Here is a 13,073-nt window from a genome sequence, read left to right on the forward strand (position 1 = left end):
CAGTCTCGTAGCACTTCCATTTGCTCTATTTGAATTTGGTTTTCCAGGTACGCCAGTTCTTCGTATTAAATTTGGGTGGAGCGGCTACCACATCTCATCACATTTGGTAGTCGCTCCACCCAAACTTGATGGGAAGAACTAGCGTACCTGGGAAACCAAATTCGAATGATACATGGATGAGTGAGGTCTGTGGATGATTACGACAAGGAAGGAGCCCTTGGACCAGCCACTAATGATCAGAAAACTGCTTGGAAGAAGCGATTTATATGTAGCAGTCAGATGGGGAAAAGAGAGTTACATATGGCTCTGCACCGCAGGTTCTTCTTGGGGCCCCAACAGGAGAAGAGGAGCGTGCTCGGGAGTCCTCGGCAGATGGCAATAGCTCTAGAGCCTTTGTGTCATTCCACTGGCGACATCAAGCTTCTAGAGGACGAGCTCGAAGATTTGGAATGAGTTTGGGAGGAAGGGGAATGCCATTTGGGATGTCCAAGGAAGTTCTTCACTTTGGAAGTGACACATCCTCTGAAACATGACGATCTAGATGGATGTGGAGGTGGCAGGGAGGAGTCCCCAAGGTCTAATCAGGAAGTGGAAATGCCTAAGGAGAACAGGCAAATGCTGAAGGTGGAACTGGATGTAGAGATTGCTGTCAGCCTGGCGCCCACGCTCAACATGAAGCTGTCATAGCGTTTATACCAGGAACGAGGCGATTGCTTGAGTCCATAGATCGCACTTCCTTTTGCCATTAACTTCCTCTAACTGCCTGGAATAATCAAATTTCCAATTTTGTTGCGATTTAGTTGCAGCTTTTGACAGAACACAATTTTGTAGCTCTAACTGACCTCCAACACCCTTTTCCCTCGGCAAGAGCATCGTGATACGGGTCAGTGCTGTAACTCCAAATGCTGTGCGTGGAAATTCGTCCTCTCACTCTCTGAAAGAGGACACTCAAAAGTTACTCACGAAATCCCACCCTCTGGACACAAAGAGCTCTACCCACTAAGAACACACTGGTAAACGTAGGTGAGGCCCAGCCTAACCTCACAAACCAGAATTACAAACTTAATATACTCTGCGCCTACACAACATGAGCAAGGCCCGCCACGGGAACAGCATATGCCCAAGCTGGGCAAAATCAGCTCTTGCAAGACAATGTACTACTAATATTTAGCCAGTGGCTTGAACCGCAGTGTGCAAAGCGAGGCCATCAAGAATGTTGACATCCCAGTCAGAAAGCTGGTTTAGTGTGACTCGGCAATGCTGAAATTATCTAAGACACGCTAGAGGCTACTGCAGTCTCAGCTCCAAGACTTGACAGGAGACCACCCCAACTTGTGCCAGGGAATAGTAAAAGTAATTTTGCGAGGAGAATTAACTGGGGGAAATGTGGAAGATTGTGGAGCCAAGCGTACTCCATAGAAATCATTCCTTGGATGGATGGGATCAAACGTCAAGAGATTTGCGAGATTTGGCGGCTGTGGATGTGATCGTGAGCGCATCTCAGCTCTTGACCTTGAAAATTCCTGGCTCCCAATCCATACTACCCTTCTAATTTAATGCCTCTAAAATCTTTCACTTGCGGCTTTTTCCCCTGCCGTTGGTACAAAGAGAACATAAAAAAGAGAGTTACAATGTTGATACCAGTGAAAAAAGGGGTCTTTTGTTCCATCGCCACTTATCAAATACTGACACAAATCCCCCCCTGATACTGATACTGTCGATCTATATTACAAAACAAGAGTTTCTTTTTCGAAACTGTGAGCTTCAAGCCAGTATGTGCTGGAAAGAATCATGGCTTCACGGGCTTTTAGGCTGGAAAGTCTCCAAAACAAAAGACATGCCTTGGCAGCAAGTCTTGCAGCGTTTTTCCACCTTGATTGAGCATCCGTGGAAACAAGTTTTAAGGGTGATATACCTCTTAAAAGGTACTAAATCCAAAAGTGATACCTCTTAACCTCTTAGAAGGTACTAAGCATGCTTTACGTTCTCTTGTGCCTTGGTTTGCTTCTTGCCACTCTTCTTCCTTCGCTTATCATGAGAGTAGATGGGCGATGGCGATGACGATGATTACAAGTAAGAATTTGTATTGCGTATAAAGGAATAAGAAATGCGCTGTTTCTCGTAGATATGCTTCGCCTGTTTAGATGGATGTCTCAAGCTTCCCTCCTTGACAATGATCACCCACTCCCCTTGACACCGGTGCTATCGAAAGCTAAGAACGATGAAACTTACAACTGATTTGCGATGGAGATTGTTACAGAAATTCCGGCTTTGCTGCTGTTACTTTGAACTTGTGGTCGTTTCTCTTCCCATAGTCTCTGCTGATTATTCCAGCAAGCTTTCCAAATCTTTCGATCTGGTAGACGGCATGGCCAAAGTAAGGCTCAGAATAAATTCCATTCTCTACCTCTGGGATGTCTTTGTGCTTGAGAATGGAAGACATGAACTCGAGGATATGTTCGCAATGGCTGTGGAAGTAGATGCCGAGGTATGCTGGCATCTCGGTGGCTGTTCTCACGTACTTGATTCTGGAAGAATAGATGTCCGCAATTGTTTGCTTCACTACTCTTTGCGGAAGAGGCGACACTTTCTGCACGTCCAGCGTAAGGAAATTAAAGACAAGAAAATATGCCACACACAACCTTCGCCTGCTCAAGAAGATCTGCCCAGTACGTTTGAAACTCCGAGGCAGCAGCGTCGTTTTGTAGCTCAGGTCGCAGTGCAAACATCATCGGGCCTACAGTTTGCACCTCTTTTGAGACCAGCAAAGAGCCGTCAAACTGAAACAGGGAGAAACATAAGCAAACGAGTTACAATCAATTTGACGAGATACTTACATGAGCATTATATTTGTTGACAAACTCACGGATGTATTTGTCCCTCCATATTCTCGCAACTTGCTCCGACTTGAGCTTGGACTTGAGCTTCGTCATCTCAAGTTCCAGGTCTAGCCTCTCCTTCACTGAGACTTCTTCTGCTTCAAGTGACTTAGCCAGGTCTTTTATAAAACTATCAGCCCCAAGCCCGGTAAAAGGACTGCGATCATCGCCACACTTTGTTTCCGGAGCCTCATTTTCGTGTTCACGCATTTGTCTGCCTGCAATCTCCAGAAAAAGCTTCGACAAGGTTTGGCCGAGAGCTGAACACATGTCCATCTGTAGCTCAAGTCTAGACTTCGCTTCTTCCAGTCCCCGGAGCAGCTTCGAGTATCTAAGAGACTGGTCGTTTTGTTTTGTGTCTTCGTCAATTAGTTTGCGAAGCTCTAAAGCATCCTTGACAGTTTCCGTGACTGTTCCATGCAAGGATCTCGCAAAGTTTGCAGAAGAGTACCAAGACTGCATGAAGACGGGAGTCAGTCGACAAAGACGAAAATAGAAACAAAGAAACACAGCTTACACTCCAAAGTTGCCTTGTCAAAGACTTGAGGCTCGGAGCTGAGACGGCAGCTTGTTCTTGCAGTTTCGTTAGCGAGTTCTTCATTGAGTTCATGCACTGCTCGCACTCCTCGGCTCTTTGACGGAGTTGAGGGACGAGTTTTGACGCCCGTTCCACCATTCCAGCAGTCTTTTCTTCAGCAATATGTTTGATGGTTTTAATTGGCTCCAGTAGCGTCTCGTCACCCTCACGGATGATGCCATGCAAAGCCTCCAGCAAGACTTCTAATGCCTTCCAGAACGCTCCGGTGTCGCTTGTTCCTTGACTGGGTATCTTCGGGGCTTCACTTGCAAGCAGCTTCTCAACCGATTCAATGCCGACAAAACAAACCGCGACAGTATCCTGAAATTCTCTGATGACCGTGCTGATCTGGTTCCTGTAGTTCTGTAGCTGTCGACCTGTCTCACTCTTAAACGTTTTCTCATGTTCTTCAGCCGCTTCTGCTTGTTGCTTCATAGCCTCCAAGGTTTGTAACAGATGAGCTTGCGTTTTCGCATGAGCAGCTTTCTCTTCTGGAATAGAACAGTCACTAAGCATAATTCTGGACAAAAGGAAAGCTTTTCTCTTGTACCTTCGAGAGTATGCACGAAATGCTTTGTGAGGTCGTCTATGCTCCTACTGTGTCTGTCCATGTCGTTCATTCTGTCCGTCTTCAGAGCGGACAAGGAGCACATCGTCTGCCCGTGAGCTTTCTTTTCCTCTGGAATAAAAAATAAAAAATAAAACTTGTAACACAATCCTATGGTGAATATCCGGAGATCACCTTGTAGTTCAAACTTCAGCAAGCTCACGCTCGAAGTAGTTGACTGAAGATTCAGCTTCGTGCTCTCGGCTTCAGATCTAAGAGCCTGATTCGACAACACCATCTCCTGATAGGCTAGCTCCATAGAGCGTATATGTTCTGCTGTTTTCTTCATTTTGTCTTCAAGAGAGCGACGCAGGCTGATTTCTGAGTCCAATGCAAGTTTGGATGTCTCCAGCTTTCGTTCCAAAGCCTCGAAAGACTCCAAGGACAAGGCATTTTCATTTGGTTCTGTGACAGTTTGGACGTACTTCATCTGAAATCCGAACCAAATGAACTGTTAATTTTCTTTCCCAAGTGGACTCTTACTTTAAATTCTTGTTTGACATCCGTCCGCGCTTCCTCTGCGATCGACTGGCACGCCTTTTCCATTTTAAGCAAGGTTGTCACTTTGATAACGTCCAGCATATCATCATGCTACAGAAAGGAAGCATGAGACGTATCGAAGCACACAATTCTTACCAGATGCTTTGCGTCCAACAAATCGGCCTTCTCTTTGCTCTTTGCGTCAGATATAATCTTCAACGCATTTCCTCGTGCCGATTCTACAAGCTCCTTCAGTTCTCGCGGCTCTGTACAAGCCTCAACGCCAGCATTTGTTCTTAGAAGATCGTCTAAAGCCGTCAGTGACAGCGTGCAGCTCTCCATTTCGTCCACAACATGGCCAGTCCTCTCTTTCATGAAAGAGTACGCTCCCTTTAAATCCTCCCGTTCCATATACAAACCTGATGTAGAAAATACAAAGCACTTACACGACTACTTCCGAACCATCACCCAAGGCGATACCTTAACAGTTTTAAGTGTTGAGGCCGCGGGTTAGTGACTACACTGGTCACACACCTTCGATGACTGCTTTTAGGCTTTGAACTTCGCCTTTGTCTGCTGCAGCTAAGGTAGAACGGTAATTCTCGTTTTCTACAAGAAGTTGCTGGACTTTCTTCTGCAATGCTGCACAACATCACACCAGAGTTAGAAAACAAACTAAGAGCTGGGAAAACACTTAGCACCTTCTACTTCGGCGACAAGCTTGGCATTCATTGAGCTGCGAGTGAGAATCTCTTTTTCTTCGAGAAGTTCCTGCACTTGAAGGCGCAATGCTGGCAACAAGCAGCCCTCAGAAGTTAAAACACAATTCCGCAAGAACAAACCGCTGCGTACCTGCACACCTTTTTGCTTCTTCGTGGTAGAGCTCATTCAAGGCATAGTTGTCCCTGTCTAGCTTCTCCATGCTTTCGTTGGCAGAATTGAGCAGCTTTGTCCGGGCATTGAGATCCTTCTCTGCCGTCGCCAGCATCGACGTGAGCTTCTCGTTAATCCCTTTGACTTTTTTGAGCTCCGCAGTGTTGAAGGCGGCATCCTCGAGCTCGTCGTTCGTCCTGCGAAGCTGTCTTTCGATGTCCGCCAGCCTTTTGGATGCCAGTTCGTTCTCTTCTCTAAGCCTGACCAGCTCTTTCAAATCGTCGGGACACTCCTCCTGGAGCCTCGTTAGCTCTTCCTCATGCCGGATCATCACCGCCTTGAGAGCATCGTTCGCGAGCTTCGTATCCTTGAGGCTCTTTTTGCAGCTTTCTATCTCCTGGTCGCGCTCACACACCGTTTCTCTCAGAGACTGGATCTCCTGCTGCTTCTCCAAAACATTTGCCTCGAGCTCGCGAATCTTCGCCTCGAAAGTTTCTTTCTCCTCCGTCCGTGCAAACTTCTCCGCGGAGGTTCTCTGGACGAGTTGCATGTAGCTTACTTCCAGCTTTGTCCTCGCACGATTGCTACTAGAGCCATTTCCCATATACTTGATAGGCTCCATCTCAAGCTTTGGAAGATAGCTCGTGAGAAGCTTGAATGCTGCCATGACCTTTTGAGCCGTCTCCTCGCCTAGATTCAACTCTGTGAGCACGCGAAACATCCCGATGGAATGGAAGTAGAGGCCGCGGTAGAGCAGATCCACCTGACGCGGCTCCAATCCATTGCTCTCAATCAGCTTCTTCCTGTCCAGCCCCGACCGCTTCAATCCACTCTGGAATCCCTGTGACTCACCGCCATTGACACCGTGAAAGCTTGCCGCCGCCGCCGCGAGGATCTTGACAAGCAGCCTGTCCAGCCACGCTTCCACCATCGCCGCCTGCTCCATCTCGATCTCCGCCCCGTCGACCCATGGCTCCCTGACGAGATCGGCCAGGAGATTACCGTCGGAATCCATGGCGAGATCGATGGATCGCTCCGCCCTCTCACATTCGCGAATCTCACCCAAACGAATCCCCTTGGGCGCCAATGCCAAACCCTACCACTGGAACGAATATTCACACGTCTCCGTACGAATGAGAATCTATGGCGGAATGTTCTTCCGTCCGCCTGCCGTACGTTATGAAGAACGAATATCCTTGGACCCAAAAGAGAATGTGCTTTCCGTACATTTTTATTCCCTGTAATTTATTTGGACACGGTGCTTTGCAGGCGAGATTGACCTCTTGGGCGGCAGCGCCAGGGCAATGAGGCGCGAGGCGATCGATCGAGGCTGGAATCGCCGCGACGAGATAGGGATCCCCCATTTCTCGCGGTAAGCGCAGATTAGGATCTTGCGAGCTACAGCGGAAGATCGGGCCTGGGGTTTTAGTCCGCCATGGGGAATCTTTGGATTGTCGCGATCAGCATCGCGCTGGGCATGGTAATCCTAGCTCCTGGCAGGGCGGGAGCGCAATGCGTTCCATCCAGGGGATGCACGGCAGTGGCCTTCTTTAATTTCACACAGAACGAGCAGCTCAACACAGTCTTCACCACTTTCAGCGTGAACTTCGCGCAGTTGCAGCAGTACAACGATCTTCGGAGCCAGGATTTCGTCCAAGCTGGGCAGTTTGTCAAGATTCCCTTCCAGTGTGGCTGCATCAATGGGAGGCTCGCACATACCTTTGTTTTCAACAACGTGAGCCAGTCCGATTCGTTTGCATCGATCAACACCAGATACTATCACGAGCTCTCCAACGTGGCGTCCATGAGCGTGGATCCTTCGCTCAACGGACAGCTCTTTCCTGGACAACCAGTTAATGTGCTCGTGAATTGTTCTTGCGGGGATCCACGCTTTCCGGTGTTTGGGCTTTTCATGACGTATCCGGGTCAGAGAGGGGACCTGGTCCGAGATGTTGCTACGAGGTTTAACACGACTGTCCAGAACTTGACAAACTACAATCCTTCTCTTGGAAACATAAACTCCTTGTCTCCTGACGATCGCCTCTTCATCCCTGCTACTCTTGGTGAGCTTCTTTTCTTGTCTATTGTTTGCTGATATTGTTTTGTTTCTCAGCGAATGGAACATACCCGCCATTCAGGTAAGAAAAAACCTTTTCTGTGACAATTCTCTCAAAACGTATTTCCTTGTTAAACTCCCAGCGCTGGTAGCGATGGTAAGTGAATGACGCAGTTCGTTGTCGCTCCCTTGTATCTGATCTCCGTGGCGCTGCAGGTTCCGGGTCAAGCAACACAGGTCTGATTGCTGGAGTCGCTGTTGGAGTTGGAGTGGTCGTCCTTGCTGCGGCGGTATCACTGGTGTGGTTTTTCATGCGACGTTCGAAAAAGAAGAAAGTTGCCAAGTATCCCATGGACATGGAAGTGACTTCTGCCGACACCAAACATGGTTTGATGCAATCTACGTTTCTTCGAGTCTCTTACCGGTTTGTGAATGATGCAGGTCTTCTTCACAGTCCAAGCGTTGGGTCCGTTCCCGCTGGCTTGTCAGGCTTTGCCGTGGATAAATCAGTCGAGTTTACATACGACGAGCTTTCGGCAGCCACAGACAACTTCAGTATTTCAAAAAAAATTGGTGAAGGTGGATACGGTGCAGTGTACTATGGTGAAATTCGTGACCAGGTTTGCGGCTGTTTTTCTTTTAGTTCAGCTAACAATTTTTTTTATCCTCCAGAAACTCGCCATTAAAAAGATGAACATGCAAGCCACAAGAGAGTTCATGTCGGAGCTCAAAGTCTTGACTCATGTGCACCACACCAATCTGGTAAGAAATGGTTCTTTTTAAAGCATTGAGCTGTATTCGCCATTCTTTCCAGGTCCAACTCATTGGGTACTGTACAGTGGATTCTCTATTCCTGGTGTATGAATATGTTGATAATGGTACATTGTCTCATCATCTGCGTGGTTCAGGTATGCGAAGGTCATATTGGAATTCTTAATTCTCTTGAGAAACTTTCTACAGCGCCCTCAAGGCTTACCTGGAACCAAAGAATCCAGATAGCACTCGACGCTGCCAGAGGTCTCGAGTACATTCACGAGCATACAAAACCAACATATATCCATCGGGATGTGAAATCTCCCAACATTCTTATCGACAAGAGATTACGTGCGAAGGTAAATAATTCTTCGTTTGTTTCTCATTTTTCTTTGCTGATGATTGGCACCGGTGCAGGTAGCCGACTTTGGACTGACTAAACTTACAGAATCCGGTGCTGGAAGTGTCTCGTTGACACAGCCGACGAGGCTAGTTGGGACCTTTGGCTACATGCCTCCCGAGTAAGTCCGAGCCTTCTCTCAAATAGTGTAGTTGTAAGCTGATCAATTTGTGTTGCAGATACGCTAGATTTGGTGATGTTTCTCCTAAGATCGACGTCTACTCTTTTGGAGTAGTTCTTTACGAGATCATCTCTGCAAAAGATGCTATCGTTCGTACGGTAGAGGGCGACGACTCAAACCCAGATCCCACACAAAGAGTTGCCAAGGGTCTAGTGATGATGGTACGCAATATATAGCTAATTGTTAAACTTGATAACTTTGCTGGTGCAGTTCGATACAGCTTTGAAAAGCCCCGACGCAACGGAGAACCTCAAAAAGCTTGTAGATCCAGCACTTGGCACAGATTATCCTTTCGACTCGATCTGGAAGGTAAACAAAAGTTGAGTGCTCAGAGGTCGCGACTTGTAACATTTTCTTGTGTGATCAGCTGGCAAAGCTGGCGGAAGCTTGCACACAGGAGACCCCAGAAAACAGGCCAAACATGCGAGCAGTGGTGGTAGCTCTCATGACGCTGTGTAGCACCACGCAAGAGCTCGACTTTAGCACCAGCAGCCAGTCCAACGCTCAACTGAGAGGCCTCGTCTCCGGGAGATAGCAGCAAAGGGAAAAAAAATATCCTCATACAAACTCTACTTGTAAATTTATGCGCTTTCTTTGTTCCAGGAATTTTATCATCTCTAGCGAGAGATCTTAGTCCGCAAATTTTGGGACTCTTGAGTTTAAAGCTTGAATGTGATCAAACAATGTGACACAGATAAGATATTGGGATCGCCCATTGGCCACTCTCATCCACTCACAGCCAATCCAAGCACAGGATTTCGTACGCTGTGGTCATTTCGTTTTGGGCCACCTTGTACGGAACCATATCCACTAAGCCAAACAAGCCCGCATTGTGGTGTGGGAGGAGGAACAAGAAGAGGAAGGAATGGCGGCCATGTCCTCCTCGCTGGGTCTCAGAGCCGCTAAATCCAAATTCACGGGCTCATTCGATGCGAGCGAAGCCGCGAGCGCGAGATTCAATCCCAATTCCCGCGTTGGATTCGCGCGAGCGAGTGCGAATCATGAGCAATCGCAGAGCAGGAGGGCGGCGATGGTCGGCCTGGTGGCGGTGGCGGCGGGCGTGCTGGCCGTGGAGGAATCGCGAGCGCTGACCGGGATCAAGATCAATGGGCCGCCTCCACCATCCGGAGGACTGCGTAAGCAAAGCATTTCTCCCAATTCTCCGCAAATGGATTGATCGATTCCTTGCGCAGCTGGGACGGAGAATGCCGATCAGCCGCGCGACTTGGATCTGCCACTCAAGGAGAGATTTTTCATCCAGCCCCTATCGCCCGCCGAGGCAGTGGGGCGAATCAAGGACGCTTCCAAGGACATCGTGGGCGTCAAGGAGCTCATCGACAAGAAGAGCTGGCCTTACGTTCGCAACGATCTGCGCAACAAGGCCACGTACCTGAGGTATGATCTCAAGACCATCATGGATGCCAAGCCCAAGGCCGAGCGCAAGGCGCTCAAGAAGCTCACGGACAATCTCTTCGAGGTGATTGACAAGGTAAGAACTCCAAATTCACCTTCTCGAGCCAAAAAAATCCGATTTTTCACATCTTTTCTTGCTTGTTTCAGCTCGACTTCGCAGCTCGAGCCAAGAATCCCACCGACGCGGGCAAGTGCTACGCCGAAGCCGTGGCTGCCTTGGACACTGTTATTGCCAAAATCTCGGCTTAAATAAATCTCTTCCTCCCACCACTGTTGATAAGAAAGAAAAAAAATCCTGTGCATGGATGATCGACTAAGAACTTAGCTGCGCACGTAACGAAGCGACATACCTCATCTCATCTCACACGAGGAGATTTACGAGAAGAAGCAACAGTAACAGGAATGGAGAGTGGAGGAGCGATTGTCGTGCGGCGTTTGGAAGTCCCGGATATGAATCTGGAGCTGGAAGAACACACTCCTCGCCGTTGAATAGCACCTTGTGTGGAAAAGCCCAGCCTTTGGAGAGTGAGAACAACGAGGGATCCTTTTGGAATAGCATCTCGGACTGGACCACTCCATTCTCTCCAGCTTCTAGTAGCATGTCGTTGTAGCTGCGAATTCCCCAGAACATATTGGTGTCATCTGCGAAACTCAGTGTGAGAAGCGATGAAGAACAAGCGATGGCTGCTTTACGTACCACCGTGGATTGGCAGCCGAGTGCTGTTGAAGCTAAACACCTCCTTGAGCTGTTTGAAGTTGGGGTGCTGGACGACGAGGTTCCAGTGCGTGTAGTTCTGGAGGTGCCGGTTGAGAATGCTGACTTTGGAGCGCCAGTAGCCTTTGTAGTTGTTCTTGACGTGCCAGTGGATCTTGATCGGGCACATATCTTTGGAGCATTGAAACGGGGCCTGCTTGTGGAGATTCAAAGCCGTCGCTATGCCAGGAGTTTGGAATCCATCGTCAGTTCTGGAAAGTCACAAGAAAAAAGCTTAAAAGTAGTTTTCAAAACGAGGAACTCTTACGAGCTGATGTTGCACAAACGTTCTCCTGCCTTCGGTTTCTGCGAGCAGTCGCATGCACAGTCCTTGCAGGGAACGACGTCGGGATTGTAAAAGGATGAAAACGAAACGCAACAAGATGATGTTCGACGTAGCTTGTAGGTGCAAGAAGACTGCCATGTCACTGGAACAAAGAAAAGAACTATTAGTAAGGGAGAGGATGGCAAAGAAAAGCAGAAAGAAGGAAAGAAAACAAACTGTATGCTCGGCGTCCATGTTGTCCATCCGGTATCAAGCTGGAAGTAACATTAGTTGGCGTAGAACACGAGTATCCTGGGATGGAAAACGATAGAGGAACATCAGGTGGTCTTCTCGCAAGGCCAACTTTCATCACAAACGAAGCAATGGATGTCGAGGGATCCTGCACAGCAGACGATAACACTCCACCCCTGCAGCAATTCGCGGTCTGGAGAGTGCCAGGAGCTTCTGGCTGGAGATCTATCATCACCGGTCTCGGATGGCAGGAGTGAGGAGAGTTCTCTTCCTCGACTCGAGCGCAGTCGCCTTGATCTATGGCTTGAGCGCCTTGGACTTCCCATATCACCTCCTCCTTGCTCCATTCCCAGCCGAAGCTCCATCCCGGACGAGCTTCGATGTGCCTGTAGAGCTGCTGGTTTTCGATCTTTACAGAAGCCTGATCGATCAAAGACAAAGCTAAGCTAAGCGCACAAACAATGAAGAAAGAACTACGAAGGAAAAATGTAACCACCAACGAAGAGAAAATGCGAAGAACACATACCACATAGCCATCGCCCTGATACCAGTTCAAGATATCCCAAGTGACGACGATGCTCCCTCTCTGATCCAAAGGATCCACAGCACAATCTGCAAGAAATGCCGCCAAGATCAGCAGCGCAACGGCGCGCATTTTGGAAGGAGGAGAAATTACCTCTGGACAATCCGCCCTGGCCTGTGTCGCCATCGCTTCCTCGCTCTTGCCAAAATCTAAAGAGCCCTAATTTGTCCTCAAGGAGTATTCGCGAATATGCTCAATTGTATTAGATTAATAAGTTTAAAGTCCCCCAATTTTAGTTTTCTTCAGCTTGTTTTCTGGGTAGGTAATGGTGATAGCATTTGCAATGCTACTTATGCACACTAGCATATCCCATAGTATATATAAAAGTATATTTTAAGGTTTGTCATAGTGGAAATGAGAGCATTTGGAAAGAGTTCACATTGAGGATGCCAAGAAACTAGCCCAAATCTCTCCAGCAATGAATCAAAGACTTTCTCTTGTTCGACCTGGCTTGCTTGAGGGAAGGCTCGTCCCACAACAAGGAATTTCCAAAAGAACAGGTCTCCGCATTTTGCAGATGCCCACTTGAGGCAAATGCTAGAATTGTGAAGATAGCATGCATTTTCGGCACCATCGTACGAACATGTGTTTTAACTATTTGGTTCTTCCTGTACATAGGGCGGACGCACCATAAGCGGGCCATGACTGCACCAATAGCTGGCCACATTTGATCCATTGCTTATTTTAGTTTTCCTGGGATGAATTTGCAGCACAATACCCTGGTTGAACCTCAAGAAATTGTAAGAGGTCATGGCTTAAGGTAATTGAGATTGTAATGTGTGCAGGAAAAATGAGAATGTTCTTGAGATGAATTTTTCTAGATAAGTATTTCCAATATAATAAAATGTCTCTTTTTATAAGATTTCTTTGAACTAGCTTGAGAGAGCTCGTATCTTAAATAAAAGCCATCGGATACAATTAGGGTTTATCATTAAGGGCAACCTTTTAGAACCCTAGACGTAAGGATTTGCTTGCAAAGTTGCGAGGTGATGAAGAAATG

The 13,073-nt window shown here is 47.7% G+C and overlaps 5 protein-coding genes across 5 annotated transcripts; 2 read left to right on the forward strand and 3 right to left on the reverse strand.

The window, feature by feature from the left end:
* Positions 1-2,254: 2,254 nt before the first annotated feature.
* On the reverse strand, positions 2,255-3,972 carry LOC112348835. The gene is made up of 4 exons (XM_024682068.1): positions 3,397-3,972; positions 2,838-3,335; positions 2,643-2,780; positions 2,255-2,590 (listed from the first exon to the last, which is right to left on the reverse strand). The coding sequence occupies exons 1-4, from the start codon at positions 3,970-3,972 to the stop codon at positions 2,255-2,257; spliced, it is 1,548 nt and encodes a 515-aa protein (XP_024537836.1).
* A 929-nt stretch (positions 3,973-4,901) lies between these two features.
* LOC9639037 (cilia- and flagella-associated protein 58) lies at positions 4,902-6,780 on the reverse strand. The gene is made up of 5 exons (XM_024682069.1): positions 6,697-6,780; positions 5,396-6,512; positions 5,245-5,334; positions 5,030-5,185; positions 4,902-4,962 (listed from the first exon to the last, which is right to left on the reverse strand). The coding sequence occupies exons 1-4, from the start codon at positions 6,778-6,780 to the stop codon at positions 5,070-5,072; spliced, it is 1,407 nt and encodes a 468-aa protein (XP_024537837.1). The 3' UTR covers positions 4,902-4,962; positions 5,030-5,069.
* On the forward strand, positions 6,670-9,448 carry LOC9639038 (chitin elicitor receptor kinase 1). The gene is made up of 12 exons (XM_002977075.2): positions 6,670-7,479; positions 7,530-7,554; positions 7,616-7,629; positions 7,689-7,859; positions 7,914-8,092; positions 8,145-8,234; positions 8,287-8,380; positions 8,433-8,584; positions 8,643-8,746; positions 8,805-8,967; positions 9,017-9,115; positions 9,174-9,448. Exons 1-12 carry the CDS (start codon positions 6,852-6,854, stop codon positions 9,339-9,341), a joined length of 1,887 nt encoding a protein of 628 aa, XP_002977121.1. The 5' UTR covers positions 6,670-6,851; the 3' UTR covers positions 9,342-9,448.
* A 177-nt stretch (positions 9,449-9,625) lies between these two features.
* LOC9638762 (oxygen-evolving enhancer protein 3-2, chloroplastic) lies at positions 9,626-10,499 on the forward strand. The gene is made up of 3 exons (XM_002977076.2): positions 9,626-9,942; positions 10,000-10,295; positions 10,367-10,499. The coding sequence occupies exons 1-3, from the start codon at positions 9,672-9,674 to the stop codon at positions 10,466-10,468; spliced, it is 669 nt and encodes a 222-aa protein (XP_002977122.2). The 5' UTR covers positions 9,626-9,671; the 3' UTR covers positions 10,469-10,499.
* A 24-nt stretch (positions 10,500-10,523) lies between these two features.
* LOC9638763 (COBRA-like protein 2) lies at positions 10,524-12,190 on the reverse strand. The gene is made up of 6 exons (XM_024682016.1): positions 12,167-12,190; positions 12,017-12,102; positions 11,476-11,936; positions 11,242-11,401; positions 10,917-11,185; positions 10,524-10,861 (listed from the first exon to the last, which is right to left on the reverse strand). The coding sequence occupies exons 2-6, from the start codon at positions 12,025-12,027 to the stop codon at positions 10,581-10,583; spliced, it is 1,182 nt and encodes a 393-aa protein (XP_024537784.1). The 5' UTR covers positions 12,028-12,102; positions 12,167-12,190; the 3' UTR covers positions 10,524-10,580.
* Positions 12,191-13,073: the final 883 nt, after the last annotated feature.

Source organism: Selaginella moellendorffii, unplaced genomic scaffold, assembly GCF_000143415.4.
Source record: "Selaginella moellendorffii unplaced genomic scaffold, v1.0 SELMOscaffold_33, whole genome shotgun sequence".
Taxonomy (NCBI): domain Eukaryota; kingdom Viridiplantae; phylum Streptophyta; class Lycopodiopsida; order Selaginellales; family Selaginellaceae; genus Selaginella; species Selaginella moellendorffii.

Bases quoted from the DNA above. Each gene is read 5' to 3' on its own strand.
- LOC9638762 (XM_002977076.2), top strand. From the start codon at position 9,672: ATGGCGGCCATGTCCTCCTCGCTGGGTCTCAGAGCCGCTAAATCCAAA. The intron at 9,943-9,999 runs GTAAGCAAAGCA...TTCCTTGCGCAG, and splicing joins TCCACCATCCGGAGGACTGC to CTGGGACGGAGAATGCCGAT. The intron at 10,296-10,366 runs GTAAGAACTCCA...TGCTTGTTTCAG, and splicing joins TCTTCGAGGTGATTGACAAG to CTCGACTTCGCAGCTCGAGC.
- LOC9638763 (XM_024682016.1), bottom strand. The intron at 11,186-11,241 runs GTAAGAGTTCCT...GTGACTTTCCAG, and splicing joins CGTTTGTGCAACATCAGCTC to AACTGACGATGGATTCCAAA. The intron at 10,862-10,916 runs GTACGTAAAGCA...TGAGTTTCGCAG, and splicing joins TCGGCTGCCAATCCACGGTG to ATGACACCAATATGTTCTGG.
- LOC9639038 (XM_002977075.2), top strand. From the start codon at position 6,852: ATGGGGAATCTTTGGATTGTCGCGATCAGCATCGCGCTGGGCATGGTA. The intron at 7,480-7,529 runs GTGAGCTTCTTT...TTTGTTTCTCAG, and splicing joins CTTCATCCCTGCTACTCTTG to CGAATGGAACATACCCGCCA. The intron at 8,585-8,642 runs GTAAATAATTCT...GCACCGGTGCAG, and splicing joins ACAAGAGATTACGTGCGAAG to GTAGCCGACTTTGGACTGAC.
- LOC112348835 (XM_024682068.1), bottom strand. From the start codon at position 3,972: ATGCTTAGTGACTGTTCTATTCCAGAAGAGAAAGCTGCTCATGCGAAA. The intron at 3,336-3,396 runs GTAAGCTGTGTT...GTCTTCATGCAG, and splicing joins TGACAAGGCAACTTTGGAGT to TCTTGGTACTCTTCTGCAAA. The intron at 2,591-2,642 runs GTTGTGTGTGGC...CTGGACGTGCAG, and splicing joins ATCTTCTTGAGCAGGCGAAG to AAAGTGTCGCCTCTTCCGCA.
- LOC9639037 (XM_024682069.1), bottom strand. From the start codon at position 6,780: ATGGGGGATCCCTATCTCGTCGCGGCGATTCCAGCCTCGATCGATCGC. The intron at 6,513-6,696 runs GTCAATCTCGCC...TTCCAGTGGTAG, and splicing joins CTGGCGCTGCCGCCCAAGAG to GGTTTGGCATTGGCGCCCAA. The intron at 5,186-5,244 runs GTGCTAAGTGTT...GATGTTGTGCAG, and splicing joins GCTTGTCGCCGAAGTAGAAG to CATTGCAGAAGAAAGTCCAG.